General features: G+C 39.2%; 1 protein-coding gene across 1 annotated transcript in view; it reads right to left on the minus strand.

Annotated features, from left to right (window-relative positions):
* LOC124789507 (ubiquitin carboxyl-terminal hydrolase 8) overlaps positions 1–27289 on the minus strand; it is a 243680-nt gene that overhangs the window by 124052 nt on the left and 92339 nt on the right. Inside the window, exons 4-6 of the mRNA XM_047256895.1 lie at positions 26767–26923; positions 22548–22710; positions 11166–11313 (exon numbers count right to left, since the gene is read on the minus strand). Coding sequence (XP_047112851.1) covers positions 11166–11313; positions 22548–22710; positions 26767–26923 — 468 coding nt within the window. The remainder of the gene's footprint in view (positions 1–11165; positions 11314–22547; positions 22711–26766; positions 26924–27289) is intronic.

Consider the following 27289-nt stretch of genomic DNA (forward strand, 5'->3'; position numbering starts at 1 on the left):
AAACTGTGAGTGAAGCACTTATCAGATCCAAACTACATCAATACAGGAGTTCCTACATTACTGTTCCTGATATACTTCACTAAATTACCCAATATTGTTAGTCATGGAAAAAAATCTCTTTACTGATGACACCAATATTTTAGTAAGATAAAAAACAAGGGAGCTACCTGCAGAGAAAGAAAATGAAACCCTAAGGGAAGACTATAATTTGTCTGTATGCAGTAAAGTTAAACTGAACATGAAGAAAATAGATTCATTAATTTTACTTTGAAAAGTGGAAAAAAAGACAGTACCTCTACAGGGTGTTACAAAAAGGTACAGCCAAACTTTCAGGAAACATTCCTCACACACAAAGAAAGAAAATATGTTATGTGGACATGTGTCCGGAAACGCTTACTTTCCATGTTAGAGCTCATTTTATTACTTCTCTTCAAATCACATTAATCATGGAATGGAAACACACAGCAACAGAACGTACCAGCGTGACTTCAAACACTTTGTTACAGGAAATGTTCAAAATGTCCTCCGTTAGCGAGGATACATGCATCCACCCTCCGTCGCATGGAATCCCTGATACGCTGATGCAGCCCTGGAGAATGGCGTATTGTATCACAGCTGTCCACAATACGAGCACGAAGAGTCTCTACATTTGGTACCGGGGTTGCGTAGACAAGAGCTTTCAAATGCCCCCATAAATGAAAGTCAAGAGGGTTGAGGTCAGGAGAGCGTGGAGGCCATGGAATTGGTCCGCCTCTACCAATCCATCGGTCACCGAAACCGTTGTTGAGAAGCGTACGAACACTTCGACTGAAATGTGCAGGAGCTCCATCGCACATGAACCACATGTTGTGTCGTACTTGTAAAGGCACATGTTCTAGCAGCACAGGTAGAGTATCCTGTATGAAATCATGATAACGTGCTCCATTGAGCGCAGGTGGACGAAACTAAAATGAGCTCTAACATGGAAATCAAGCGTTTCCGGACACATGTCCACATAACGTCTTTTCTTTATTTGTGTGTGAGGAATGTTTCCCGAAAGTTTGGCCATACCTTTTTGTAACACCCTGTATATTAGGTAGCAAACACAATGTTTTTAGAAAAGAATACCGATTCTCAGTTTAAGTGGTATGAACACTCAAAATGCTTGCAAAGAGAATATCACCAGCATACTATGCTCTTAGAGCCTTTTAGTTACATACTGCTCATGTGTACACTCAGTTCGTAGCTATGGAATTCTTTCCTGGGGAACAAATGAATAAATGTGGTTCAAATGGCTCTAAGCACTATGGGACTTAATATCTGAGGTCATCAGTCCACTACACTTGGAACTACGTAAACCTAACTAACCTAAGGACATCACACACATCCATGTCCGAGGCAAGATTCGAACTTGCGACCATAGCAGCCACGTGGTTCCAGACTGATGCGCCTAGAACTGCTCGACCACAGTGGCCGGCAACAAATGAATAAAATATGAACATAGTTTCTTCAGGACCACAAGCATAATAATAACCACAAATAGTAATCACTCTGGTTTAACAATCTGCTCAAAATATTGAAGATTCTAAATTCGTTATGCAAGTACATTTACAATCAGTTATACACTTAATAAATAACCTTGATAATTACTGCAAAACCAGCTATGCCCATGACAATGGAACAGTGTAAACTCTTACTTATATTTATATATAAAAACAAAGATGAGGTGACTTACTGAACGAAAGCGCTGGCAGGTCGATAGACACACAAACAAACACAAACATACACACAAAATTCAAGCTTTCGCAACAAACTGTTGCCTCATCAGGAAAGAGGGAAGGAGAGGGGAAGACGAAAGGAAGTGGGTTTTAAGGGAGAGGGTAAGGAGTCATTCCAATCCCGGGAGCGGAAAGACTTACCTTAGGGGGAAAAAAGGACAGGTATACACTCGCACACATGCACATATCCATCCACACATACAGACACAAGCAGACATACTTATATTTACAAAGAATTACTAAACAGGAACCTCAACTAGCATTTTCTACCAAGGAAATAAATTTTTATGGATGACAGACTTTATGTTTTCAAATGATAATTGTTAAGAGAGATCACAAAAGCAAACTTATTTAAAAAGACTATTAAAAAATAAATATGTGGTGAAGGATTACTTAGATAATATAGAGTAGGATCTTGGTAAAAAGTGTAACACAAGTAATTAATAACAACACACCCCTGTAAATTTCACAACACACTTTCACATTTTGCAGTAGCTAACACTATTGTCTTATCCTCTTTCTGAACTCAACATCTCATTATGGAGACTCAGCATCTCTGCTATATGGTGAGTAGCTACTTTCCTTCTCATAATATTGTTGAATTCCATCCTGGATTTTCCATTGTTGGATTATTGTATATATGATTTTTTTACTAATACTAGGACATATCCAACACCCTTGTAAAAACCATCCACCACTGAATAATACAACACCAACTATGAAATCAAGTAGCAAATGGTATTCTCTATCAAATTTCTTGTTTTATAAATATTATGGATAAGTTCTGATAGAACGTAAATAATTTAGAAGTAAAGGAGACCATTCACTTACAGCCGAAGTGTTGAGTCATCAACACACAGAGGAGAAAGAAAACCTACTAGCTTCCAAAATAATTGCAGTTCAGCAGTTAGAACAGACTGGGTACAGGATGTGTAGGTGCAGTTGCAGGTTAGAAATATGGGAGGGAGAGGTGGCAGGTGCATCAGCTAGGCACGTGATGCGTGAGTGTGGGAGCCGGTGTGGAGTGGGGCACAATGAAGGCAGCATGAAGTCGTGAATTGGGAGGGGGTGAAAGGAAAGACGAACGGAAATTTACAATTAAGTGATACTGGGTGGCAAAAGGGGCACTTCTTTGTAGCTGATTCATGGGGGGGGGGGGATTAGGGATGTGTGAGAATATAGCCCATGAAATCTGTTTGTGAACTAAGTTTGGGGGATAGTGCCGACCTATGAAGACCCTCATAAGTTCTTCTGCATACTGAGAGGGGGGGGGGGGGGGTTGTTACTGCAGATACAGTGTCCACGGGTGGTCTGGCTGTATGGGAGAACTTTTTGATGTGAAAGGAATGACACCCGTCAAAATGCAGCTATTGTTGGTGGTTAATGTGTTTAATATGGACATAGGTGCAGATGGAGCCATCTGTGAGATTTCAACATCCAGGAAGATGGCACACTGGGGTGAGGGGGAACCAGGTGAGGTGGAAGGAAGTCCTGGCACTCAATCCAGTTCATCAAGATAACACAATGAATCTGAACTAGACAAGTGGTTTATGGTTTTGGGAGGCTAGGAGAGTGCCATGCAGGTGCCCATAGCTGTGCAAAGGATTTGTTTATATACCCTCCCCTCAAAGGAGAAGTACTTGTAAGTTACGATACACTTAGTAAGGTGTAGGAGCAATGAGTTGGTATGTTTGGAGTCTGAAGGACGTTGGGAGAGGTGGTGTTCAATAGTAGAAAGGCCATGGGCATCAGGATGTTAATGTACAGAGAGCTGGCACCCCGTCCACCAACATTAATAATGCTCTCCAAAATCTATAAACCCAGTAATCCTCGACACTCCACTGGTACTGGTTATTGAGCTCCTACTGAAAGAATTTCCGCCCTTGTAGATCAGTACCTCCAACCAATTGCCTGAAACCTAGCCTCTTGCATCAAATATACTAACCACTTCCTTCAACAACTCTCCACCATTCTCCCCCTTTCACCTCCCGCATCCCTATTCACTACTGTTGATGCCACTTCACATACCCCATCATCGCACCACACCCCTCTCGGGTACAAAGGAGCACCCTCCTCAGCACCCAATATCATCCTGGACTGGAACAACTGAACCATATCCTTCGCCATGGCTTTGATTGGCTACCATCATGCCCTGAAATGAAGGACATCCTACCCAAGATCTTACTCATCCATTCTAAAGTGGTATTCTGTCACCCATCCAACCTACACAACATCCTAGTCCACCCCTATGCAACTCACACTCCCAAACCCTTAACCACAGCACACAGTTCACCTGCCGAAATGCAATGCTGGGACTGTGCATCCTGTCAGAATTACGTGGTCCAGCTTGAGAAAGGATTTATTTTGAAATCTCTTGCTTTGTGTAGCACACAATTAAGAAAATAATTAATATGAAATGTTTTCATTTACAGAAGAAAGCAAAGGAAATACGCTGCAATCAGAACAGACGGTAGTGCATGGAAGTTAAACCCTCTAGTTGTTAGTTACATGGTGTATTTTGTTTACACAGTACAGCACAGCACAGAAACACAGGTGGTAATTAAGTTAATAATGGAATGAAGGGAAATGAAAATTTTCATATATAATGTGCTAAATACTGAATTTTCACGACTTCTCACTTCAATACGATGAACAGAAACCACATGGTTCCAAACACAAATTCTGCAGAAAATTTAACAATTATATAAACTTTTTTGACTGTGCCCCTTCCTTGTGGTACATCCCTTGTAACAATGTGGCTTAGCGACTCAGCAAGGAAGTATCAGACCAGAAATCCAAAAGTCTGGGGCCAAATGCCAGTAGGTTCAAGGAGTTTTCTGACACTCATTGCTCCTCTCACCTCCAAAATAACTTGTGCGTGTTCAAAAATGATATAATGGACTGTGATTCATAGTCTATGTTAAACTGTAGTTCCCTTACAAGTTGCTGGATAAGTCAGTTTAAAGGTAGGTGAAGAGAAGAGCCATACTTGCTAAAATAAGGTGGGGTATTTACTTGCACAAATTGTGTATTTTTTTCTTATAGTCAAATCAACAACTGTCAACATGAGGGACCATAATCCCTTTGATCAATGAATATGGTCTACTTTAAAAACAGAGTTTTGCAGGAGTATGGTGAAAAAACTGAATAAGTACATTAATCTCCGAAGTTGACATCTTGTTTATTCCTACTATTAATGCAGTATTTGGTATTTTAGGTCTGAAGTTCGTCCTTGGAGCACAAGTGATAGTGAATGGTAAGCTGAAGGAAACAGAACATAATACCTGCTAAGGTGGACACATGCATTTAATTAAAACTTTCATTTCAAATTTACTCATGCACGACATCAATGTTAGTTTCTGCCACAAAGTTCCATGGAACACTTAGTCCAATGTTTAACTGTTTACATGCTTGATGTCTTCAACAGTATTGATCAATTTTTACTATACTGTGTTTAAATGAAGCCACATATCCACATTTCTGTAAGTGTGGTCCTATCACTGCACTGCTGTACCTTCTGTTATGTGTGTATCGAAGGTAAGGCTTGCACTTTTCATTCTGCCTCTAATCTAACCTAATCTAATCCAATCCAATCTGCCTCTACTATTGTACTTTATTTTCGTTCTTTAAAGGTTTTCTTACTACTTCATATATATAGGTAATACCCCTCCCGTTTAGCACAGCCTTGACGCATGCTTATTCTACAGTATAACAATAAACATAACCTTTCTTTCTAATGGTTTGTAGATGCTTCTTTAATATTTTTATTTCAAGCTATGCACGACATGACCACAATTGCAACCAGCACTTTATTTTTAAAAAATAAGGTTCCGGTATAGAGACCTTCTGGAGGTGTGTTTCTGAAATTTGAACTTCTTAAAATGTTATTGTAACACCTTTCTGTGCATTTTAAAAGTGTGAAAACAACATTTGTATTGATAAAAAAATTAATTTCTATTTTACCACATCTCAAAATCTGCAGTTATGATTTTTCTACTGTCAGAGGTATCAGTACGGAATACTGGTGCATACCATCACAAATCAAGCACTGCCTGTGATTATTTATTTTATCCTTTCTTGTTCATTTGTAGAAATTCTGATGATGTCCTAAGACGAAACACATCATTAAACAATAATTACTGCAACCAAGACTGTTTTTCTTCAAAATAGTATTTATATGTTTGCTGTACCAGGCAACCTGAAGGAGAGGGAAAAGTTTTATAAGTTTCGTAAGAACCCTCCATGAATAGTCGTTGCTGCTTCCCTCTCATGCAAAAATCTGTAGTAAGATTCAGCTGCTGTCATATTCAAATTACATAGACACAATATTTGAGTGGCTTGTTAAAAATTTGTATTTTAAAGTTGCTTGAATAAACAACTATTCATTAAAATATTTTGTACCATGGGATGGACTTGATCAGCCAAAATGGTCAAATAAATTTGAAACAGTGTGAAACAAGACTCATCCGACCAAATGAATTTCTTCCAATGGTCCATAGCCCACGTTTTTCGGCTTTGGCACCAATTTTTCTTTTATGACATCTGCACAACTCACGAGTGGTTTTGGAATTCCAACTAGCCTTGCAATTGTTTGCTCATGAAGCTCCCTTAATGTCGCTTTTATGCTGACAAGCTTCATGAGAGCAGCGTTCAGCTCTACAGTGATTTTTGCAGCTGCCGTCCTCTTATTTCTCATCACAATCCTCTTCAATGAACGACTCTCACAAAAACTTGGCACACGCTTTCATCCACATTGTGACTTAGCAGACGATACTTTTCTGCTTTCCCTGTATGCGACATAGATCTTCACTATGGTGTCTGCTGAAACACCGAACACTTCAGCTTCCTTGGTTACAGTAGCACCAACCACGTGAGCACCAAAAATTTTTTCACATTTGAATTCACTTAGCTCTCACATAATGCACTCACTACTACACAAACACTGTTCTGACCATGATTCCACTTGCAACTTATTAAGGACATTGCACAGGAGTCATTCATGGGCAAATACAACAGTGCAACCTGCAGTCTTGGCTAGATGTGCATTTATGTTCAAGTATGCATTTCTCGTGATATTTCTATATTTTTGTCTAGCCCCTTTATCTGTTGGACAGGTGTAAATGTAATGAATATTACACAAGCTGTTACCAGAGAAATTTGCTTAGTCAAGGAAAAGGAATGTTTTTGTGGAATGAGTAATAATTAATACAAACTTTCAGAGTCCTTCTGCAGAAGAAAAAAATTTTTGTTTTCAGGAAAAAGATAGATGAATTTTTATTATTGTTATCATTTTATAGATAAACTATTAAAATTTCTGTTATCTTACGTCATGATTTCCTTCTTACTGTGAAGTGACAATGCACACAGGGTTTAAGCCATGAGTGAACTGAACATAAATGTGTGACTTCAGTGAAGTGTTAGTATGTTCAGAATTTTTATAACTCTTCCTCCTGTATGTAGTCTTCTTTTAATCAAATTACCTGGTTGATGATCACCTTCCAATACTACATAATACAAAAGAATGTGTCTTCCTTAATATATGGCTAACAGCACAAAAGTTCCTAGAATATGGAAGTATCCTACTGGGACATTTCTCTCTGTACACACAATATGCTTCTTCAGCTTTGACCCTTTGCCATATCATGGTTTGTTTTACATGTCAGTGGAGCTAACTAAATACAAGAATATGTTATGCTCACACAGAAGTGTAAGAATGTCATGTTAACTCACTGACAATCACTGAACAGTATTCCCCTATTCCCAAAGTTATAAATCTATTCTGCCCTCTTTCGCAACTGAAACCTGAAGTATATTTTGTAATTAGTTTTTTTGTTTTAGGAAAAAGGATGGATTATCTGTTATTAGTGTTATTATTTCACACATAAATTATTCATATTTCCCTTATTCTATCTTGTCACTCGTAAATTTATCGACAATGTGCAGGAGGTTTTAAGCTGAACAATCAGAAGAAGTCAAAACATTCATCTATACGCCCATAAACTAAAAATATAGCTTTACTGTTAACTAAAAACAAAATAATAACCAAAATACTGTCAGTGTGAAAGAGTACAGGTTTGTGTATATGCGACACCAAAATCTGCTGTCTCACCCATACTCTACTGCTTCACCCTGTGCATTGTAAAATGCTTGTAACCTTGCTGGTATTCTGTCCACAAGGTGGGTGAGATATTGCCACTATTTTATAATGGACTTCCTGAGGTCATCTGGTGCGCAAGGTGGATTCCTGCAATGTTGCAATGCAAGTTGCAACTGGTCCCAAGTATGCTAATGGAGTTAATGTCAACAAATGCCACAAACCATTCTTTTCAGTTGATTCCTGTCTCATGGAGAACATCGTTCATGAGGTGCGCATGTGCATCATTGTCATCCACAAAGATGAACCCACACCAAAATGTTGAGTGTAGTGCTGGAAAATACTTCGGGGGATCATACTCTAATATATCACAGTCCTCAAATTACCTTTAACAGAGGTTTCTGACATCAGTAACAGGTACTTGTCCAAAACAGAACTGATTCAAGCAGGTACAGACAAATCCTGCATTCAGCCAGTGTAGACGACATGACTTCACTGACCTAGAATCCATTCCAGGTGTTCTCCTGTTCATCTCTTTCATTCATCATGGTGCTTGGAAAGGGGGGGGGGTGTTAATACTGTTGTTTGTAATGAATACCGAAAGTACAAACTGAACAATGGAAATTCCGGGTAGGAATACTAACAATTTAGGAAAAGACAGATTGCTACTTAATGTAAAGAAGAAATATCAAGTTGCAGACAGACACAACTGAAAGACACTTACATGAAGCTTTCGACTACAGCCTTCATCAGTAAAAGAGAGACACACACCATTCACACACACATAAGCAAGCACACCTCACACACACATGACCACCAACTCCAGCGTCTTGGGCCACAATGCAACTGTCACATGGGATGCAAGCAGCAATCTGGAGGGAGTGGGAAAGGGGAAGAGATAGTAGTGTACAGGTGGGGAGAGAGATGAACGCTCTCTGGTGGAGTGTGCAGGGACTAGACTGCCAACAGGCAGAGCGTCAAGAGGTTGTGGGGCAGGGAGTGGGGAAAAAAGGAGAGGAGTGGGGAAAGACGGGCGGATGCATTGGCAGAGGGCTGCAAATAAAGAGGGTGGGAGGTGATAATGGGGAGGAGATGACAGGACAGAGGTGTTGGAAACTGTTGGATGCAGAATGAGGTAGATTGAGACCGGGATAATTACAGGATAACTCATATCGGTGCAGTTCAGAAAAAGCTGGGAGTGCAGGGAACGATCCATTTGGCTCGGGTAGTGATGAAGCCACTGAAATTAAGTGCATTATGTTCCGTTGCATGTTGTGCCACAGGATGGCCTACGATGCTCTTGGTCACAGTTTGGCACTAGCTGTTCACCCTGGGTGACATCTGGTTGGTAGTCATACAAAGGCCACTGTCAAACTGTGGGCAAGAGCAAAATAGATCACCCTGTGGCACAACAGGCCGCTGAACATAACATACTTGATATCAATGGCAGCTTCACTACCCAAGCCATTTGGATCCTTCCCTCCAACACCAACTTTTCTCAACTGCACAGATGGGTGTTATCCTTACAACACATTCTCTGCTCCCATAATTATCCCAGCTTGAACCTACAGTAACATAACACCCCCACACCGTCCACCCAACAGTTTCCATCCCCTCTGCCCTATTATCTCCTCCCCATTCTCATTTCCTACTCTGTTGATTTGCAGCCCTCTGCCAATACATCTGTCCATCTTTGCCCATTCCTCCCCTTTTTTGCTCCTTTTTCCCCCACCTCCCTGACCCACAACCTCCTGACGCTGTGCCTGTTGGCTGTCTAGACCCTGCACATTCCACCAGACAGTGTTCGTCTCTCTTCCCACCAATACACTACTAACCCTTCCTCTCCCCTCTCTGGCCCCTCCAGACTGCTCCTTGCATCCCACGTGATAGCTGCATTGCGACCCAAGATGCTACAGTTGGAGGTCATGTGTGCGTGAGGCATGTTTTCTTGTGTGTGTGAATGGTGATGAAGGGTGTGGCCAAAAGCTTTATGTATGTGTCTTTTAATTGTGCCTGTCTGCAACTTGATGTGTCTCCTTTATGGTAAGTAGCAATCTGCCTTTCCTAAATTGTCGAAAGTTCAAACTGATTGTATGGAGACAGTTGCATATTGTTTGGGTCAATACAGACCTCCCAGCAGTTTGCAAAAAGGCAGTATGCATTTCTGTAGAATTCTCCTTACAGTACCCAATTTGTAGGCTGCAGTGAACAGCTGGCATTGTTGAACAGAGGTGACCACTATGAGGCAAATGTTAAATGGTGTGTGTTACAGAGTAGTAGTTGAATGTTTGAATAATGTTACTGCAGTGCACCCTAATATGGCAGGCAAGTTCCCATGTTGGCAACTCTTCTTATTGTGAAGTGGCAGCGTGCATGTGGTCTAAACTTGAAATGACCTTTCAAGGCCCGTCGACAAACTGAACAGTGTACGCAAGCCGGGACAGTGTGCACTGCCGAAATGCACTGCATTACAGAGGTGGATGCACATAGTGATTTCCTGTCATCATGTCATTTCTGCACTAACGAAATGAATAAAAGCTGGCACTGTAGCTGTGATGGAAGGACAGAAGACTGAAATTAATATTTTGGCCTTCACTATAACATTTTCTGTGTCAAAGGCAGTATGATCTAGAAGTGACTGAATACATGATTTTGGTCTGGTAGGTGACTTTACAAGGAATCAAAATATCCCAGCTTTTTTAAATCTTCTTAAAAATTCAACAAATGCTGCTCACATAATTGCCCTTTTGGTTATTTTAACTTCAGTCAGCTTTTGTATTATGACTTCCTACAAGTTAGATTCTTTTGCTTTTGTAGCAACTTTTAATCATGGTGGATCCTCTCCACGCTTCATTATCTGCACAAAACATACTCTTTCTGTGTGCCTCACAATAGTCTTAACTTCAGCTAGCAGTTCTGATATGCTTGCTGCTAGAGGTTCTAAGATATTAGTATTGCAAATGGAATGCTTAACTGTTCAAAATACTTTTTATTCAATAATTCCGTACAATATCACTTGAAGCATCACTGTTCTTTCCAAGTGGATTAAATTCATGTCCCTTTCAGTTCACTGCTAGCAAACTGAAATCACCTACTGAAATCAGCTATTGTTACAGTATTACGGGGGAAGTTGTTGAATCTTTCTCAGAAGCATTTGTCCTTGTCAGTACATTAAGCTGAAATTATTTTTAAAAAAACTTTGTAAAAACATCTAGCAGGTTCACAATTTTAACAAACTGCCACTAAAAATATACGAGACACATTTGCAGATTTTTAAAATATTATGTTTTCAAACTAGAGATAAGTTACCTTACCCAATAGTTCAAACAAATCATTGGAATTAGCAGACACTGGTGCAACAACATGGCTGTTTGTTGTATACATAGGATATCTGTCCAACCAGTCACTGTATCCTCCTTCCAGTATGACAGGTTCATGTTTGTACTTTGTATCTGGATCCCACTAAATAAAAAAAATTAAACAAGAACTCAGCAGATACTTATTTTTCATTCACATGAACAAATAGTATTTATGGATAAAAATAAGTACAAATAAGTCATGCTGAAGCTTCTATACCCCAAAGCTAACTACTTCAAGGAGTTGTGGTAACATTTCAATAATAGCCTCCCATCAGATGCAATAAGCTCAACTCCACATGTACAAGTATGAGTCATTGAAGAGAAACCTCTTTCTTGCCCACAGGGCAATTTTCATATCATATATTCTTTCTCCCCCTCCTCTTGTTTAAATGATGACATCCAGATATCGAACAGACTCCTCACAATATTTTGATTTCTACTTTGCAGTAAGTTTTTAACTGTACTGTGATACACACAGTCACAATTCAAGACACAAAAATAATTTCCACGTAGACTTATCCTTGTCCAGGGTTCAGAATGGAATTATGTACTCTGGTGGTAAGCTGTCCAACAAGCTCCCGTCTAACATAAAGCAAGAAATGGGAATCCCTATCAGTTCAAAAGAAAATTGAAAAAATATCTCATTAAATACTCTTTCTACAAATTATCTGAGTATCCTGAGTCAAGGATTTATAATTTCTGTTATTTTCATACCAAGTAACAGTGTCTGTTATAAAGCTGTATGAGATGTAATAATGTAATGTAAATAGGATTCAGTATTTATAGATGCAAAAATATTTTCCCCACAAAATACCATTGTAATCTAGTAGATATTAAGCTACTAATAGCAGTTAAATTGAACCTATAAGAAAAACTGAGGAGGGTGCAGGTTTTTTCATAGTAGTACCTTTCTTACCAATTTACTCGATTAAATTTAGATGGTAGAAAAGTTGCAGTGACCGAGCTTCAGTTCTCTAGCAGAGTAGTGCAGTGTGGTGTCAAGTTGTCATATGTCCATGAATGTATATGCACAAAAATCATTATGGCATAGCTGTCAATTGGCTTTCTGTGTCAGCTGCCAGGGGTGCTGGTATCAAAGGTGGATTATTCCAAGCTGTCAGAGTGTTTTTATGATTTTTATACGTGTTCTTGTATTGTTATTTTTCTTATCAACAAGAAACAGTCTTAGTTCAGATACATTTTATCTACACTAACATTGTGTGTCATCAAGCCACGAGCTTGTTATTTCCTTGTAAAGAGTTGTGAACATAGTAAAGAGAAGGTTCGCATACACAGTTATGTCGTTTCACACACCTACAGGCTAGATAATGAATCAGTTGACGATGAATCTAGCAGTACAATCACAGTGGTGACGCCAATTTGATCTAGCCTGTGACACAGGAGGTGCGACCACACCAGATCTGATATGGAAGATTCATCGGAAGTGAGAATTCTGTCAGTTTCACAATTAGCAGTGCATTTGCCTCAATTCTGGCCACACAACCCAGTGCTATGGTTCACGCAGGTGGAAGCCAGTTTGCTCTATGCGGGTATTATGGCAGACTCCACTAAATTGACAAAGGTCATGTGTCAGCTGAAGCATCATTACACTGCTAAAGTGGAAGACATGATCATCGCACCACCCGGAGCCCATGCGTGTGAAAAGTTAAAATCAGAATTGATACGTCAGATTTCCATGTCACAAGAAGAATGCCTCCAGCAAGTGTAAACACAAGAGGATATATGAGACTGAAAACCTTCACAACTTTTATGGCAATTGCGAAGCACACTGGATCCAAGCCAGACAACCTTTTGTGAACGTTATGGAGCAGCTGCTTGGCACCACGGTTGAAAGCCACAATAGCATCACATACAAAGATGCCTTTGAATGCAGTGGCCAACTAGGCCAACAGGATAGTGCCCACTACAGTTCCTGCATCAACTGGTGCATCAGTCGCTATGTATAACAAGGTGCCAACAATGTCAAATAATCCAGTACCGTCAACTATGTTCTCCACCCTGTATGGTTCACCACCTGTGACATATCAAGGCCTATGATATCTGGTAGCTGAGGTCAAGGACCTCACTAAGCAGATCAACAAGCTGCTATCTCGGTGAACAGCAGCAGCAATAGAGACCGATACAGCAGGGTGTCTGGAAGTTGTTCTTCCACTACCTTGTCGACATCCAGACAAGAACAGCTCTCAGTCTGCTGGTATGACAGATGATTTAGTGACCAGGCACACAAGCTCTTATCACCATGCACGTACCCAAATGCTGGTGGCTTCAGACGTAGGTGCTGCCTCTGGCTGCCAAGTGCCATTTCAGCTCCTTTTTATCAATGATGGGAAGTTGGGCAATGAATATCTAGTGGATACTGGCTCAATTTTATATTTTTTCCTGGAGACTCCTATGTTGTCATAGACCAGAAACCTTATTCCGTCTGTCCTCAGTGAACGGCCCAGTGACTTCGGGCTTCCATTGCTGCGCAGTGGTGCACTCACCCAAAGTTGTGCATGCGAATGTTGGGGAGTACGCATGTCTACTACAATGGTTCCCAGCCTTGACATGACCCCCAGGAGCACTGAAAGCGGTATGTCATGATTCTGTACATCATATCAAGACCACAGAGAGCCCGCCAGTTTCTTGCTGACCACAATGTACAGTCCCAGACTGGTTAATGATCAGGCAGAATTTAACATCATGCAGAGAGAGAATTATATGGACATCCAAGAGTCCATGGTTCTCTCCATTGTATCTTGAGCCAAAGAAAGATAGTCCATGGTGTTTGTGTGGGTATTACAGTGCCCTAAGTGCTCAGCTGGTTCCAGATCAGTATTCTGTTCCTCTACTGTGGAATTAGACTATGTCTTATGCGCTGTGACAATTTTTAGTGTACTGGAGAGTGCTACGGTGATACCTGTAGTGGAGAAAAACAATCCAAAAACCACAATCACCACCCTATTTTGATTGTTCGAGAGTCTGTATACCGTATTTACTCGAATCTAAGCCGCACTCGAATCTAAGCTGCACCTGAAAAATGAGACTCAAAATCAAGGAAAAAAAATTTTCCCGAATCTAAGCCGTAACTGAAATTTGAGACTCTAAATTCAAGGGGAGAGAAAAGTTTTAGGCCGCATCTCCAAATCGAAACAAAGTTGGTCCATTGTAATATGAGACACAATTTAGGTCGAATGAATGACAATACAGCTACAGTAGTTTGGTTCGAGTCGTAATCTTAGCAGTTAAACTTTACCAGGTAGCCACTGCTATGCGTCAGGCGCTCCGCCCGTATTTATACGGGTACCCTTCCTTTTTCACGTGCTTCGTCTGATTTGAATTGATTGCTTATTTTTCTTTGATCTGATAAGCGCCGTTTTCTTTGTTATATGTGTTTACGTCACTCTTAAGCTGAAAATGCATTACTGTACTGTGTCATGCATTGTTTGTCGCATTCTGATAGTGCGTGTTTACAGCATGTCGCCGCTCGTGGCATGGCAAAAAAAAAAAAAAAAAAGGAGAGAAGAACCATCTCATTAGCGAAACAATGGCAAGAGACTGCTATTTGTTGTTACTTACACTGCTGTTTTCTTTGATAAGATCAACAAGAACCAAATAATACACTGCATATGATAGAAGATGTTCTGAACGAGAGTTTAGCGAAAATTTTTCTCCATTTGAAAATCTTTGCAGGCGCCTCTTTAGTACATTACATTCTGCACAGAAATTAGAGTCATCTTAGATTTAAAAATCTAGTCAATTGCTGTGCTTCATTTCTGACTGTATCACTATTAGGCATAAGAATAATACGAATATAAACATGACATGACATGTATATTCTTCCGCGTTTGCTGTTGTCTCACTCTAGTTTCGTAGTTTATTAGGCAGACAGGATTTAAATGAGATAGCAGCAAACACGTAACAATACATGGCAAAATGTTTATATTCGTATTATTCTTATGGTGAAGAAAATACTGCATGTGATTCACAATTCATATAAGTTCCTATTAGCAACCATCTCTTCTCACAGGTAGGAAAAAATTCAGAACGTAGAGTTGGCCATGTTGACAAACATCCCAAACAGTCTTGCCAGTCGGATTTTCGTAGTACCTTGAAATGCTGCTACATTCGAAGATGAACAATACGGAATTTATATTTACTTCATTGTATAATGTATGAAAATGCAGTGGTCGAAACTCGAGGCAGAGAAAAAAGCTCGTCTTCCACCTTTTTTTAAATTTATTTACTGACGCAGAGGATTTGGTGCCAGTATTTATCTTTGTGCCTACAAAGCATGCCTGTGTAGCGCTACATATATTCGACGGCAGAAGTTAGTTGTGGTGGCACCCACCAACATTTTTCAGAACTTCCGCTTGGTTTGCACTCGATTCTAAGACGCAGGCGGTTTTTTGGATTAGAAAAACCGGAAAAAAAGTGCGGCTTAGATTCGAGTAAATACGGTATATCATTTGGCTTGTGAAATGCCGCACAAACATGGCAGCAGTTTACTGTTGATGTGCTGCTACAGGGCTACCCTTCTGTTTCGCATACTGAAGACGACATTCTCATCTTCTTGTCAACTGTACAGCAACATGAGCAACACCTGATACAAGTCCTGGAACAGTTAAACAAATATGGCATGGTACTGAACACAGCCAAGTGTGTTTTTTGGACAACCACAGATCGATTTTTTAAGGGTACCAAGTTTCATACTAGGGCTCACTTCCCCCACCTGAAAAGGTAGAAGCCATTTGGCAGATCATGCCCCCGTGCACAGTACATGTGTTACAACTTTTTCTCAGCATGATGAATTTCTACTGCCGACACGTGCCACACTCAGTGGCATAACAAGAACATCTTACAACAGCACTCACCACAGTGAAAACCAAGGACACTTCACCCATTCAGTGGACTTATGCCACGAGTTCAGCCTTTGAAGCAGCGAAGTGTAGCACAGCAGAATGCAGCACTCCTGACTCATCCAGAATTAGAAGCACCCCTTGCACTGGTGGTCGATGGATGTCAAACAAAAATCAGGGTCGCTCTACAGCAGTTATATGAGGGCAAGTGTGAATCTTCAGTCTTCTACTTCCATAAGCTGTTGTCATCTCAGCAGCAGTTGAGCATTTATGATTGGGAACCCCTCACACTATATGAGGCAATAAAATACTTACGCCCACAACTGGAAGCTAGGAAGTTCATAATTTTTACAGACCACAATTCACTGACATATGCATTCCAGCAGAACAAATAACTGCTCACCTCACCAGAATGACAACTCAGTTTCATAACGCTATTAAAACAGGTGTTAGATGGAAGTCGGGTATTGAAAATGCGGTAACCGATTGCCTGTCTCACATCTATAGAATTCTGAACAGCTCAAGCACTATGGATTTCGTCCGACTCACTGAGGCACAGAAATCTAATCAAGAGCTTCAAAACTACCTTCTTTCAATGGACAACGATACATCCTTGTCATGGTTGATCATCTTACATGCTAGCCTGAAACAACCATGGTGGACAACATATCCTCAGAAACATTGGCATCTGCCTTCACATCAAGTTGGATTTCTCACTTTGGTTGTCCACTGCACATGACGAACGACCTCGGTCGCCAATTTAAGTCAGACCTGTTCTCCCTACTAACAAAGTTCTGCAGCACAGCGCACTATAGGACCACCAGTTACTACCTAGCCAGTAATGGTCTGATTGAGTATTGGCATCACTCGCTCTATGCAGCAATCATTAACCAACAGTTAGATTGGACGACAGCATTGGTAAATGATATTACTAGGCTTCCGGATGACACATAAACCTGATTTAGATATGTCAACAGCAGAACTTGTTTAGTGCAAAACCCTGCGCCTAGCTCGAGAGGTTGCAGAAGCGCAACCATTGCAGTTACCTGGTCTCTATCACAGTGACTTCATATGCCAACTAAGGGAGCATGTCACCCAATTATGCCCACACCAAGCTTCAAGGCATGGCATCCCTGCTATCCACGTGAATTAGGAGCTACTGAACTGCACTCAAATCATGCTTCTCACAGGCGCCGTCAGACCTTCACTGGCCCCCACAGGGTATTGCAACAAAGCAAACATAAGTTCAAGATATTGGTAAATGACAAGCCTACTACAGCCTCAACAGACCGGGTAAAGCCAGTGTACATTTCACATGATAATCAACAATCCAATGGCCCATGACCACACTTGCCAGTATCAATGCCAGCACCAGCATCAACATCATCTCACCACCCATCACAGAAACACTGTTGACACACACAACAAGATCTGGACGGCGAGTACACTTCCTGGTGTGCTATCGGGATGGTGCAGCAATAGAGCTTCAATTCTCTCGCAGTATAGTGCAGGACAGCATCGAGTTGTGTCTTGTGCGCGAATGTGTACATACAAGTGTTGTTACAGCACAACTGACAGTTGGCTTTCCGTGTCAGCCGCCAAGAGTGCTGGTATCGACAATGAATTATTCCAAACTGACAGAGTGTTTTTGTGATTTTTTCATGCGTTCTTGTGGTTTACTTTTCCTTAGTGACGAGAAATAGTTTTAGTTCAGATATACAAATTAAATTTAATGATTTCTTTGTCTCATGTTAATACCCTGATTCGTTACACATCCCTAAAGCTTCACCTTCTCGGTAACATTGATGGAACCCGATGAATGCATGAATAAATGGTCTTGACTATTCTAAATGATTTCTGTGAATAGGTGTGCTGTCTCAATATATTCTTCTTTTATCTTCAGTTTGACTTTTTATTGTATATGTTTGATAAACCTTACAACATTCATGTGATACAGCTTCTCATGATATGCTGCTCATAATGTCTTTATAATGAGCCACTTCTTAGGAGAGTGACACTATTTTTAGACTAGTTTGAATAATATAACAATGAAGCTCTCCACAGCTGAGTGACAAGTCCAGTGCAGAGCAATATTTCAGTTTTAAGTTACCTATTTCCTCACCATTATACTTCCAGCTCCCTCACTCTTAAGGCAAAGTGCAAATATGCATTTTAGTAAATTTTGGGTTCAAACATACCAGTACAGAATGCATCTTTAAGTTAGAAAACTTCTATTCAAAGATATTTGCATAAGTGTAGGCAGTCATCACACCGAAAGAACTACATAATCACAACAACTGGGTTCCAAGCAATTCACAAATAAATAGAATCCAAGCATGATGAACAAAGTTCAACAACATTCTTTTAAAATCGATTAGCAGGTGTTGTAAATATAAAAATTTGCAATTTTCCTTCTTAATCACCAAAAATTAAGCAACATGAACCACAGACATGGGCTGTATTAATTGGTAACACCCACCCACTATTTTTGGTAGTGCTGTTGTGGCCAGCACATTTAGGGACACATAGTTTCAAGTTAGTCTTGGAAGGATAACTTAGACTGTGTATAATTTTTGTGCCACAAATGTGAATTAGTAAGCATAGATGCTAGGCGTTACACTACACAAGTGGATTCCAGTGATCTACTGAAGTTCATTTTTTGTGTAAAAAATAGAAACATTATGTCAGTTTAAAAATACTGTGCAGACCAGCACCGTCTTCACATAGCAGAGATTCTTTGACGAAGACTGTTCAAACCTCTTATTTGACATATTCAAAGAAGCCAATAACAGCTACACCATTAAATATAATAACCTTCAACCAGACAGACTTTACAGGGTCTTTCTACATTCCATATGGTAGAATGTACAATCTCACTAGTTCTGTGAGTAAGTGAGAGACTGAAACTCCAAATATACAAAAACTCCAGCAAATAATTTCAAAGAGATGTAACCTGTGAAAAAATTTCTATTAATAATGTTGTGGTGTATTTGAGTTGGATGCTACTGGACAATTTTATTGCATAAGAAGCTACGTCACACACCTTCAATCAGGAAATGGAACTGTTTGCAGCACTACAAGTATCTGTACTGAAAGTGTGAAGAAAAATGAAGCACTGTGGACTGTCAGCAGAGCAACCATAACCACAGATTCTATTGACATGTCCATACAAAGAGGTACGAGGTGTGGCTAGAAAGAAACCGGACTAGTACTGGTGAAACAATAAAACGAATGCAATAAGGCTGAAAGTCGCATAGCCTGTCACGTGACTCTCGCTCCGCCTACTGCTCGAGTTTCATCTGCCTCCTGCACTCAGTCTGCCCGTGGCGTCTGTTTTAAGTAGTTGACGTTTTGTCTGTGCGTCGGAAAATGTTGAGTGTACAGAAAGAACAGCGTGTTAACATCAAATTTTGTTTCAAACTAGGAAAATCTGCAAGTGAAACGTTTGTAATGTTACAACAAGTGTACGGCGATGATTGTTTATCGCGAACACAAGTGTTTGAGTGGTTTAAATGATTTAAAGATGGCCGCGAAGACACCAGTGATGACACTCGCACTGGCAGACCATTGTCAGCAAAAACTGATGCAAACATTGAAAAAATCGGTAAACTTGTTCGACAAGATCGCCGTTTAACAATCAGAGCAGTGCCTGAGTTAACAGGAGTTGACAAGGAACAAGTTTACCAATTTTTTCAATGTTTGCATCAGTTTTTGCTGACAATGGTCGGCCAGTGCGAGTGTCATCACTGGTGTCTTCGTGGCCATCTTTAAATCGTTTAAACCACTCAAACACTTGTGTTCACGATAAACAATCATCGCCGTACACTTGTTGTAACATTACAAACGTTTCACTTGCAGATTTTCCTAGTTTGAAACAAAATTTGATGTTAATACGCTGTTCTTTCTGTACACTCAACATTTTCCGACGCACAGACAAAACGTCAACTACTTAAAACAGACGCCACGGGCAGACTGAGTGCAGGAGGCAGATGAAACTCGAGCAGTAGGCGGAGCGAGAGTCACGTGACAGGCCACGCGACTTTCAGCCTTATTGCATTCGTTTTATTGTTTCACCAGTACTAGTCCGGTTTTTTTCTAGCCACACCTCGTATATCAAGGACGTACCTGGGGAGAACAAATATTCCACGACTGTATGTGATGTGGGTCCAGAACAAGTCCTGATGGTACAGGGAACCATTGGGAATACAACATGATTGTGTAGCCATTGGGTATTCAACACGATCATACAGCTGTTAATTTGGACAGCATCATTACATTTCTGACACATTAAGACTGGTGGCTGGTCTCTATCTTTTACAAGTCTTTGACACTATCTTTAAACATGATAAAGCAACACCTCAACTCACTCATGGTGACCTGCCTAACTCACATGGTGTCCTGCCTAACTCAATACAGAGGGTGTTCTATTGCTGCCCTGGCCAGCATGTTATCCAGACTTCTCACCCACTGAAAACATCTGCTCTGCTCTTGTCTTAGCTGGATACTGGCATACCACAAATCGCCAGCTATTAGGATTGATGAGCTTTGGCATAGGGGTTGAAGCAGCATGGAATGACATACCTGTATCATTCAAGCAAGCTCAGTTTGACTCTGGGCTCAGCCATGTTACAATCATTGTTGCTGCCAGAAGTGGCATTTCTGAGTATTAAATTTCGCAGCCTGTACACCCCTGAGTTGCCTGCAAATTTTACCACATATTCTTCCTACTATATTTTACAGGTACAGTAAGTAAAATTTCATTATTTACTATCTTTTTTGGTGTTTCAATATTAATGATTAGCATTTTTCTTTATAGCAGGATGTGACTTTTGTTTGTGGAAAAAATTATGTCTGGTTGGTGGTTCCTCCAATGTCATGCACAATGTTCAGTGGTGCAACAATGGACAGTGTTCTAGTTGTTGAGGCAACTCCTAACAAAACACAGATTTTCTCACAGACCGATGCCACATCCTGCAGTTAATTAAATTACGTGTGGACAAGTAGTACCCATTAAGTCCTTCATAAATGTAATGATTTAAACTTGAAAGGCAAAAGGATATAAAACAAACAAAGTGCAAAGTTTCAACTTTCTCAACTACATAATAAATTTGAGGCAACTGTCATGTCACTTCAGTTTGTATGAGGGTAAGTCAATTATTATCTGCAATTTAGTTATATTTTTGTTTATTTTGGTAGTACTGTCATTTTACTTTGATGATGCATGCTTTGTTTATTTGTTGTTATATCTTTGCAATTTTCAAGCTGCTGGGTTAGTTGGAGGGTATAAGATGAACATCAACAAAAGCAAAACGAGGATAATGGAATGTAGTCGAATTAAGTCAGGTGATGCTGAGGGAATTAGATTAGGAAATGAGACACTTAAAGTAGTAAAGGAGTTTTGCTATTTGGGGAGCAAAACAACTGATGATGGTCGAAGTAGAGAGGATATAAAATGTAGACTGGCAACGGCAAGGAAAGCATTTCTGAAGAAGAAAAATTTGTTAACATCGAGTATAGATTTAAATGTCAGGAAGTCGTTTCTGAAAGTATTTGTATGGAGTGTAGCCATGTACGGAAGTGAAATGTGGATGATAAATAGTTTAGACAAGAAGAGAATAGAAGCTTTCGAAATGTGGTGCTACAGCAGAATGCTGAAGATTAGATGGGTAGATCACATAACTAATAAGGAGGTATTGAATAGAATTGGGGAGAAGAGGAGCTTGAGGCACAACTTGACTAGAAGAAGGGATCGGTTGGTAGGACACGTTCTGAGACATCGAGGGACTTTCAGGGCATTTACAGGAGCTGAATGTAAATGATCAGTATTTAAACAAAATATAACTTCAAAGCTAAGATATCTCAACTCTGTATGAGCAAACATTTAAATAAACTTCCCCTTAAGATGAAAACCCTAGCAAAACAAGCAGTTTAACCTTTCCATTAGAAACACTACAGTTGTTTACTCAGTGATACAGAATTTATAGAGCATATAGTTGTGACATAGCATACAGTAACTTCCACACTGTGTTTAAAGCAATGTAACACTGTACCCTTTAACAACACAGATAACTGTAACTTTAATTTTAATTGAATATGGAATGTCGTATCTATGACAGAGGTATGTGCATTTTTTGAGCACTATAATATTCCTATGACAAATATTAATTTGGATCAGTCAGAAAATTTATTTTGATGTCTCTCTCTCTCTCTCTCTCTCTCTCTCTCTCTCTCTCTCTCTCTCTCTCTCCCCCCCCCCCCCCCCCCCCCACACACACACACACACACACACAAACACAGATATATATGCACAGCTACACTGTTGCACAATGGTCTTAAAATGAATTTCTAAATTCGGTACAAATAAAGCAAAATAAGTACTTTCTTTCCTGCAGACAGTGTGCTAAAATTTCTATTACAATTTTGTTGAATCATGAATTCATGCAAAAAAGTGACACTGCATAAATTAACATTTTCATACCTTTATCAATGTGTCTTTCAGGATCTTCAACTTACTGTCCTCGTTGAGAGCTGAATGTTTTGACGTCCAATCCATGAGAATTATTAAGTCAACTTTTCCACGTTTTGACCACAATTCTTTAGACTTTGGGGGTAACAACTTTTCCAGTGTAGCTGCACTTTGCCTAAAATACGTAATATAATTTGTAATGAACATAGTAAATTAGGGTCACGCATTAAATCCTGTTCATTAAAATTCATCTATTAACACTGCTATGGAAAACTGAAAGAAAGTAAATGCTTTAGTGCAGGAAGGGATGCAAACTCCACTACACGAAGTGTCTCAAGATATAAAAAGACCACAATATACAAAACTGATGGCTGCTTAAATATTCAATGAAATCAATTAGTTTTTAAATAACTGCCAATCTTATGTAACTAGTTTACATCATCTTCCTGAACAAGGGGCCTTGTCAAGACGGGGTGGCTTTTGTGTATCAATGATATAGATAGCTGTACCAGAGGCACAACCGCAATGGAGGGGTATCTGTGGAGGGGCCAGACCAACTTATGATACTTGAAGAGGGCATCAGCCTTTTCAATGGTTGCAGGGGAAACAGTCTTGATGATTGATCTAACCCATTACTGCCAAGCCATCTAAATAAAAAGCTACTTTTTTTTTTGGTGGCAAAATTATGTTTTCAACAATGCAAGAACAGTCAGTCGAATATGTGAGACAGTAGTGCTAGTACTTGTATTTTAAACATTATTTATCCGAGCCAATTCAACATTTACAATATTTTCCACAGGACCTATACATGCATCAGATTGTTCATGATCCTTTTTTAGTTCAGTGATCAAATTATTGAGGCCTGTAATCTCTTTTCTCACACAGGTATTAATGGTACTGCAAACAGCTCAATGCAAGGGGAAACTACAGCTGTTATTTTCCCCAATTTTCTCCAATGTCATAATGCTCTGTTGTATGGCTTAGTGATGATGGCAGTCTTTTGGCTACAGTAGGCTGGCTAGGGAATTTAAAAACAGAAATATATAGGCCACTAAATATAGTGGTAATTGGTGAAGGGAAGTGGCAGGATTAAGAGGATTTCTGGTTAGGACAGTGCAGGATTATTAACACAATATCAAATAGGGATGTGTAGGAGTAGGTCTCATAATGAATAAGAGAATAAAAATGAGGGTAAGCTGAGGGTAAGCTGCTACAGATACCATAGTGAACACATTATTGTACCCAAGAAGTCTTGAAGTCAACACCCTCCACAGGAGTAATAGATTATATGTCAAATAGCTCAGCAGGAGATGACAAGATTGAAAGAATGTATGAAATAAAAGAAATTATTTAGATAGCTACCAGAATAGGCCAACTCTTAATGAAAATCACGATTCCTGGACAACTGAACTGTTTGATATCGCTTTGTGATGTATACAAAGTAGGAAAACTCTTGGGCACAAGTAAGAGAACTCTTGGGCACATATTGTAACCATGCTGAGTAGCTGATTTAACTTTTGTCTGCATACTTAAGACATAATTATGGTGATCTGTAATTAAAATGTGGTGAAACATACTATTTTCAAAACTATGCACGGAAAGTGTAAACAAAACTCAAACGTCATATTTATAGAATCTATACACTAAGGCCAGTTAGTAATTACTGTACAATTTAATAAAAATACCTGGGACATATGTTAGCAATAACATCCAATCTGTAACTAAAAAGTTATTAGCTACATTTTGTACATTAAGTATTACTGTAAAAAGGTGTCTTAAATGTTTTGGCGATAACAACTGTTTTATTTTGCATATTTATTATTGTGAAGTAATTTTCATGATTTATAAATCCAAACACTGTAACTCTTTACAGAATACTATTCAACTTTTAATGGTAAAGTATGAAACAAACACTTGTGCTCAGATTTCCATTACTGTAAAGTACATAAGGTCTGGAACCAATATCTGCAGATAGTCAGTGTTCCATCATCATTTAGGCACGAAACTTGTGTAGCTCTGTGATGCGAACAAACAACAATTCTACAGTAATTAATTGTTTGGCCATATCATTTTCTAGAATTGATTAATCAGGACAAGAAGATACTGAAACTACAGTGAACCCAGACTTACTTACAGGTGGAGATACTTGCAGTGAAGACATGCACCCAATCTTCAATATCAAGAATATAAGTTTAGTATTAACATTCATAGACTAACAAAGTGTTTACGTTATACGATGAAAATTTAACTTTGATAAGAGACAGGAATTTGAAAGTAAGAAAAGGAAGAAAAGGGAAGAAGATGCACTTGTCGATCATTCAGTCCATTCATTAACTTATAGTGTTTCAACTCTCAATCTTTGGACAATAGGACATTATTATAACACTTAGATGAATTTATTCACTCATTTGTGAAGGGCCTATTTTTTGATAGTAGACGCACCTTTTTGTCCCCCCTACTGGCATACACTGGAAACAAATCGTGCAAGACTTGTTCGCAAACAAACAGACAGTTTTCATTCATATATTGTGCTTGTCTTTCTTAATATGGTATAGGGAACAAAATCTATATTAATAAATGACTAACCCAGTTGATGGTTCAGAGTCCTAGTTGTAGTTATCCTATCTAAAAGCTCTCAGAGTAACAAAAATTTTAAAAGGTGTAACACAGTGAGAGAAATATTATAGCTAGAAACCGTGTATATGTCTTGAGGCAGCATAACTCACTGCAAGCAAATTAGCCAGAATTCATTCACCCAGTATTTGTGAATGAGTGCATTCAGTAACGTGCAACATACTTTATACACAATTTGAAACCTTTAGAAAACTTTTTCTCACTAACGTGCCCCCCCCACCCCCAGAAAAAAAAAAATTACTTACTGCATTTTTGCTGCTCAGGCAATAAAACTGCTCCATTAGGCATGACGTTTTAAATTATTATTCTTTATTACTAAGTCTTAAAGTAGTAGATGAGAGTGTCCAAAGTCAAAGTAGTAGATGAGTTTTGCTATTTGGGGAGCAAAATAACTGATGATGGTCAAAGTAGAGAGGATATAAAATGCAGACTGGGGATGGCAAGGAAAGCGTTTTTGAAGAAGAGAAATTTGTTAACACTGATTATAGATTTAAGTGTCAGCAAGTCGTTTCTGAAAGTATTTGTATAGAGTATAACCACATATGGAAGTGAAACAAGGACAAAGAATAGTTTAGACAAGAAGAGAATAGAACCTTTCAAAATGTGGTGCTACAGAAGTATGCTGAAGATTAGATGGGTAGATCATGTAACTAATGAGAAGGTACTGAATAGCATTGGGGAGAAGAGGAATTTGTGGCACAACTTGATTAGAAGGAGGGATCGGTTGGTAGGACATGTTCTGAGGCATCAAGGGATCACCGATTTAGTATTGGAGGGCAGCGTGGAGGGTAAAAATTGTAGAGGGAGACCAAGAGATGAATATACTAAGCAGATTCAGAAAGATGTAGGTTGCAGTAGGTGATAAAGAAGCTTGCACAGGATAGATTAGCAAGGAGAGTTGCATCAAACCAGTCTCTGGACTGAAGACCACAACAACAACAACAACAACACATTTTGCAGGCTGTATCCACATACAACTGCAAAATTATATCACTGTACAACACACAGTTCATGACATATGACATCATAAACATTGTGATGCATGGAAAACTATCTTTTGCCTAAAACAGAGTGCAAATTATCTCAATATATTCATTGAGCTCTTAATGACTTCCAACAAACTTTAAATACAATTTCAATCCTTTTCCAAACTTTTTCTCGATTACATGCTTAACATCACAGTTTTAACACTTTAGCCCATTTGTAAAGTAATCAGAAGTTTGAAGCTATTTTCTACATGGCAGGTCTATTCTTTAAAGAATACGAGGTTTAGTGGTGATGTACTAATCACGTACTATTCCTCTCATCAGTTTGCTTAACTGTGCTTAATATACATTGTATAATATTCAAAGATTGTATTTTAACCTTATGGGAAAAGGCTGAATTTTTGTACTAGAAGCTGATCGAACAGTAATTAAACCAAGGGTAACTGACACATGCCTACTAAAGGTAATTCCTGAATGTCCGGACCACAATCAGCTTGGATATAACTATGTCGACAAAAAACTTTTTTGTGTGACTTGTTGCTTCAATGAATTTGTTTTTCATAACTTTAATTTAAGCCTACTGTCATCAATGGCATTAGCATGTCACTTACCCCTTGTTAATGATTTCTTCTGGAACATTGGCAATACAGTTTCCGAGTTTTATGTGGGACTTCACAAAACATGTAGTACGACGAGCATCAAATATTACTATTTCCAGTTTGTGGTCCATGAGAAGTTCAAAGAGCTTCTCACTAGTGATACTGGACTCTGAAAAAAGTAAAGTGCCCAAGGTACGAAGTTATAACACTTTGCTAGAGCCATACATAGTTAGTACTAAAATGAACTATAAACAATCACATTAATTAAAGGAATGGCAATGAAGTTACTGTGTTTGTCAATAGCAAATTACCAAGAATCTACTAAACTGCATCTGCTCTATTACAATCTTCCCTATCACAACGTAACAAACAGAAATATCTCACATGGATTACAGAAGAGATTGTATACAATTACTTCTGTACAATCTCTGTGTGTGAATCTATGATTTTTCTGTGAGATGCCAGGCTTTTGGTTGTGAGTACATAATAAACAAATACAGGTTCTTAACTGATTTAAAATTCCTTAACAATAACA

The sequence above is a fragment of the Schistocerca piceifrons genome, chromosome 1 (genome assembly GCF_021461385.2).
Source record: "Schistocerca piceifrons isolate TAMUIC-IGC-003096 chromosome 1, iqSchPice1.1, whole genome shotgun sequence".
In the NCBI taxonomy this organism is placed as follows: Eukaryota; Metazoa; Arthropoda; class Insecta; order Orthoptera; family Acrididae; genus Schistocerca; species Schistocerca piceifrons.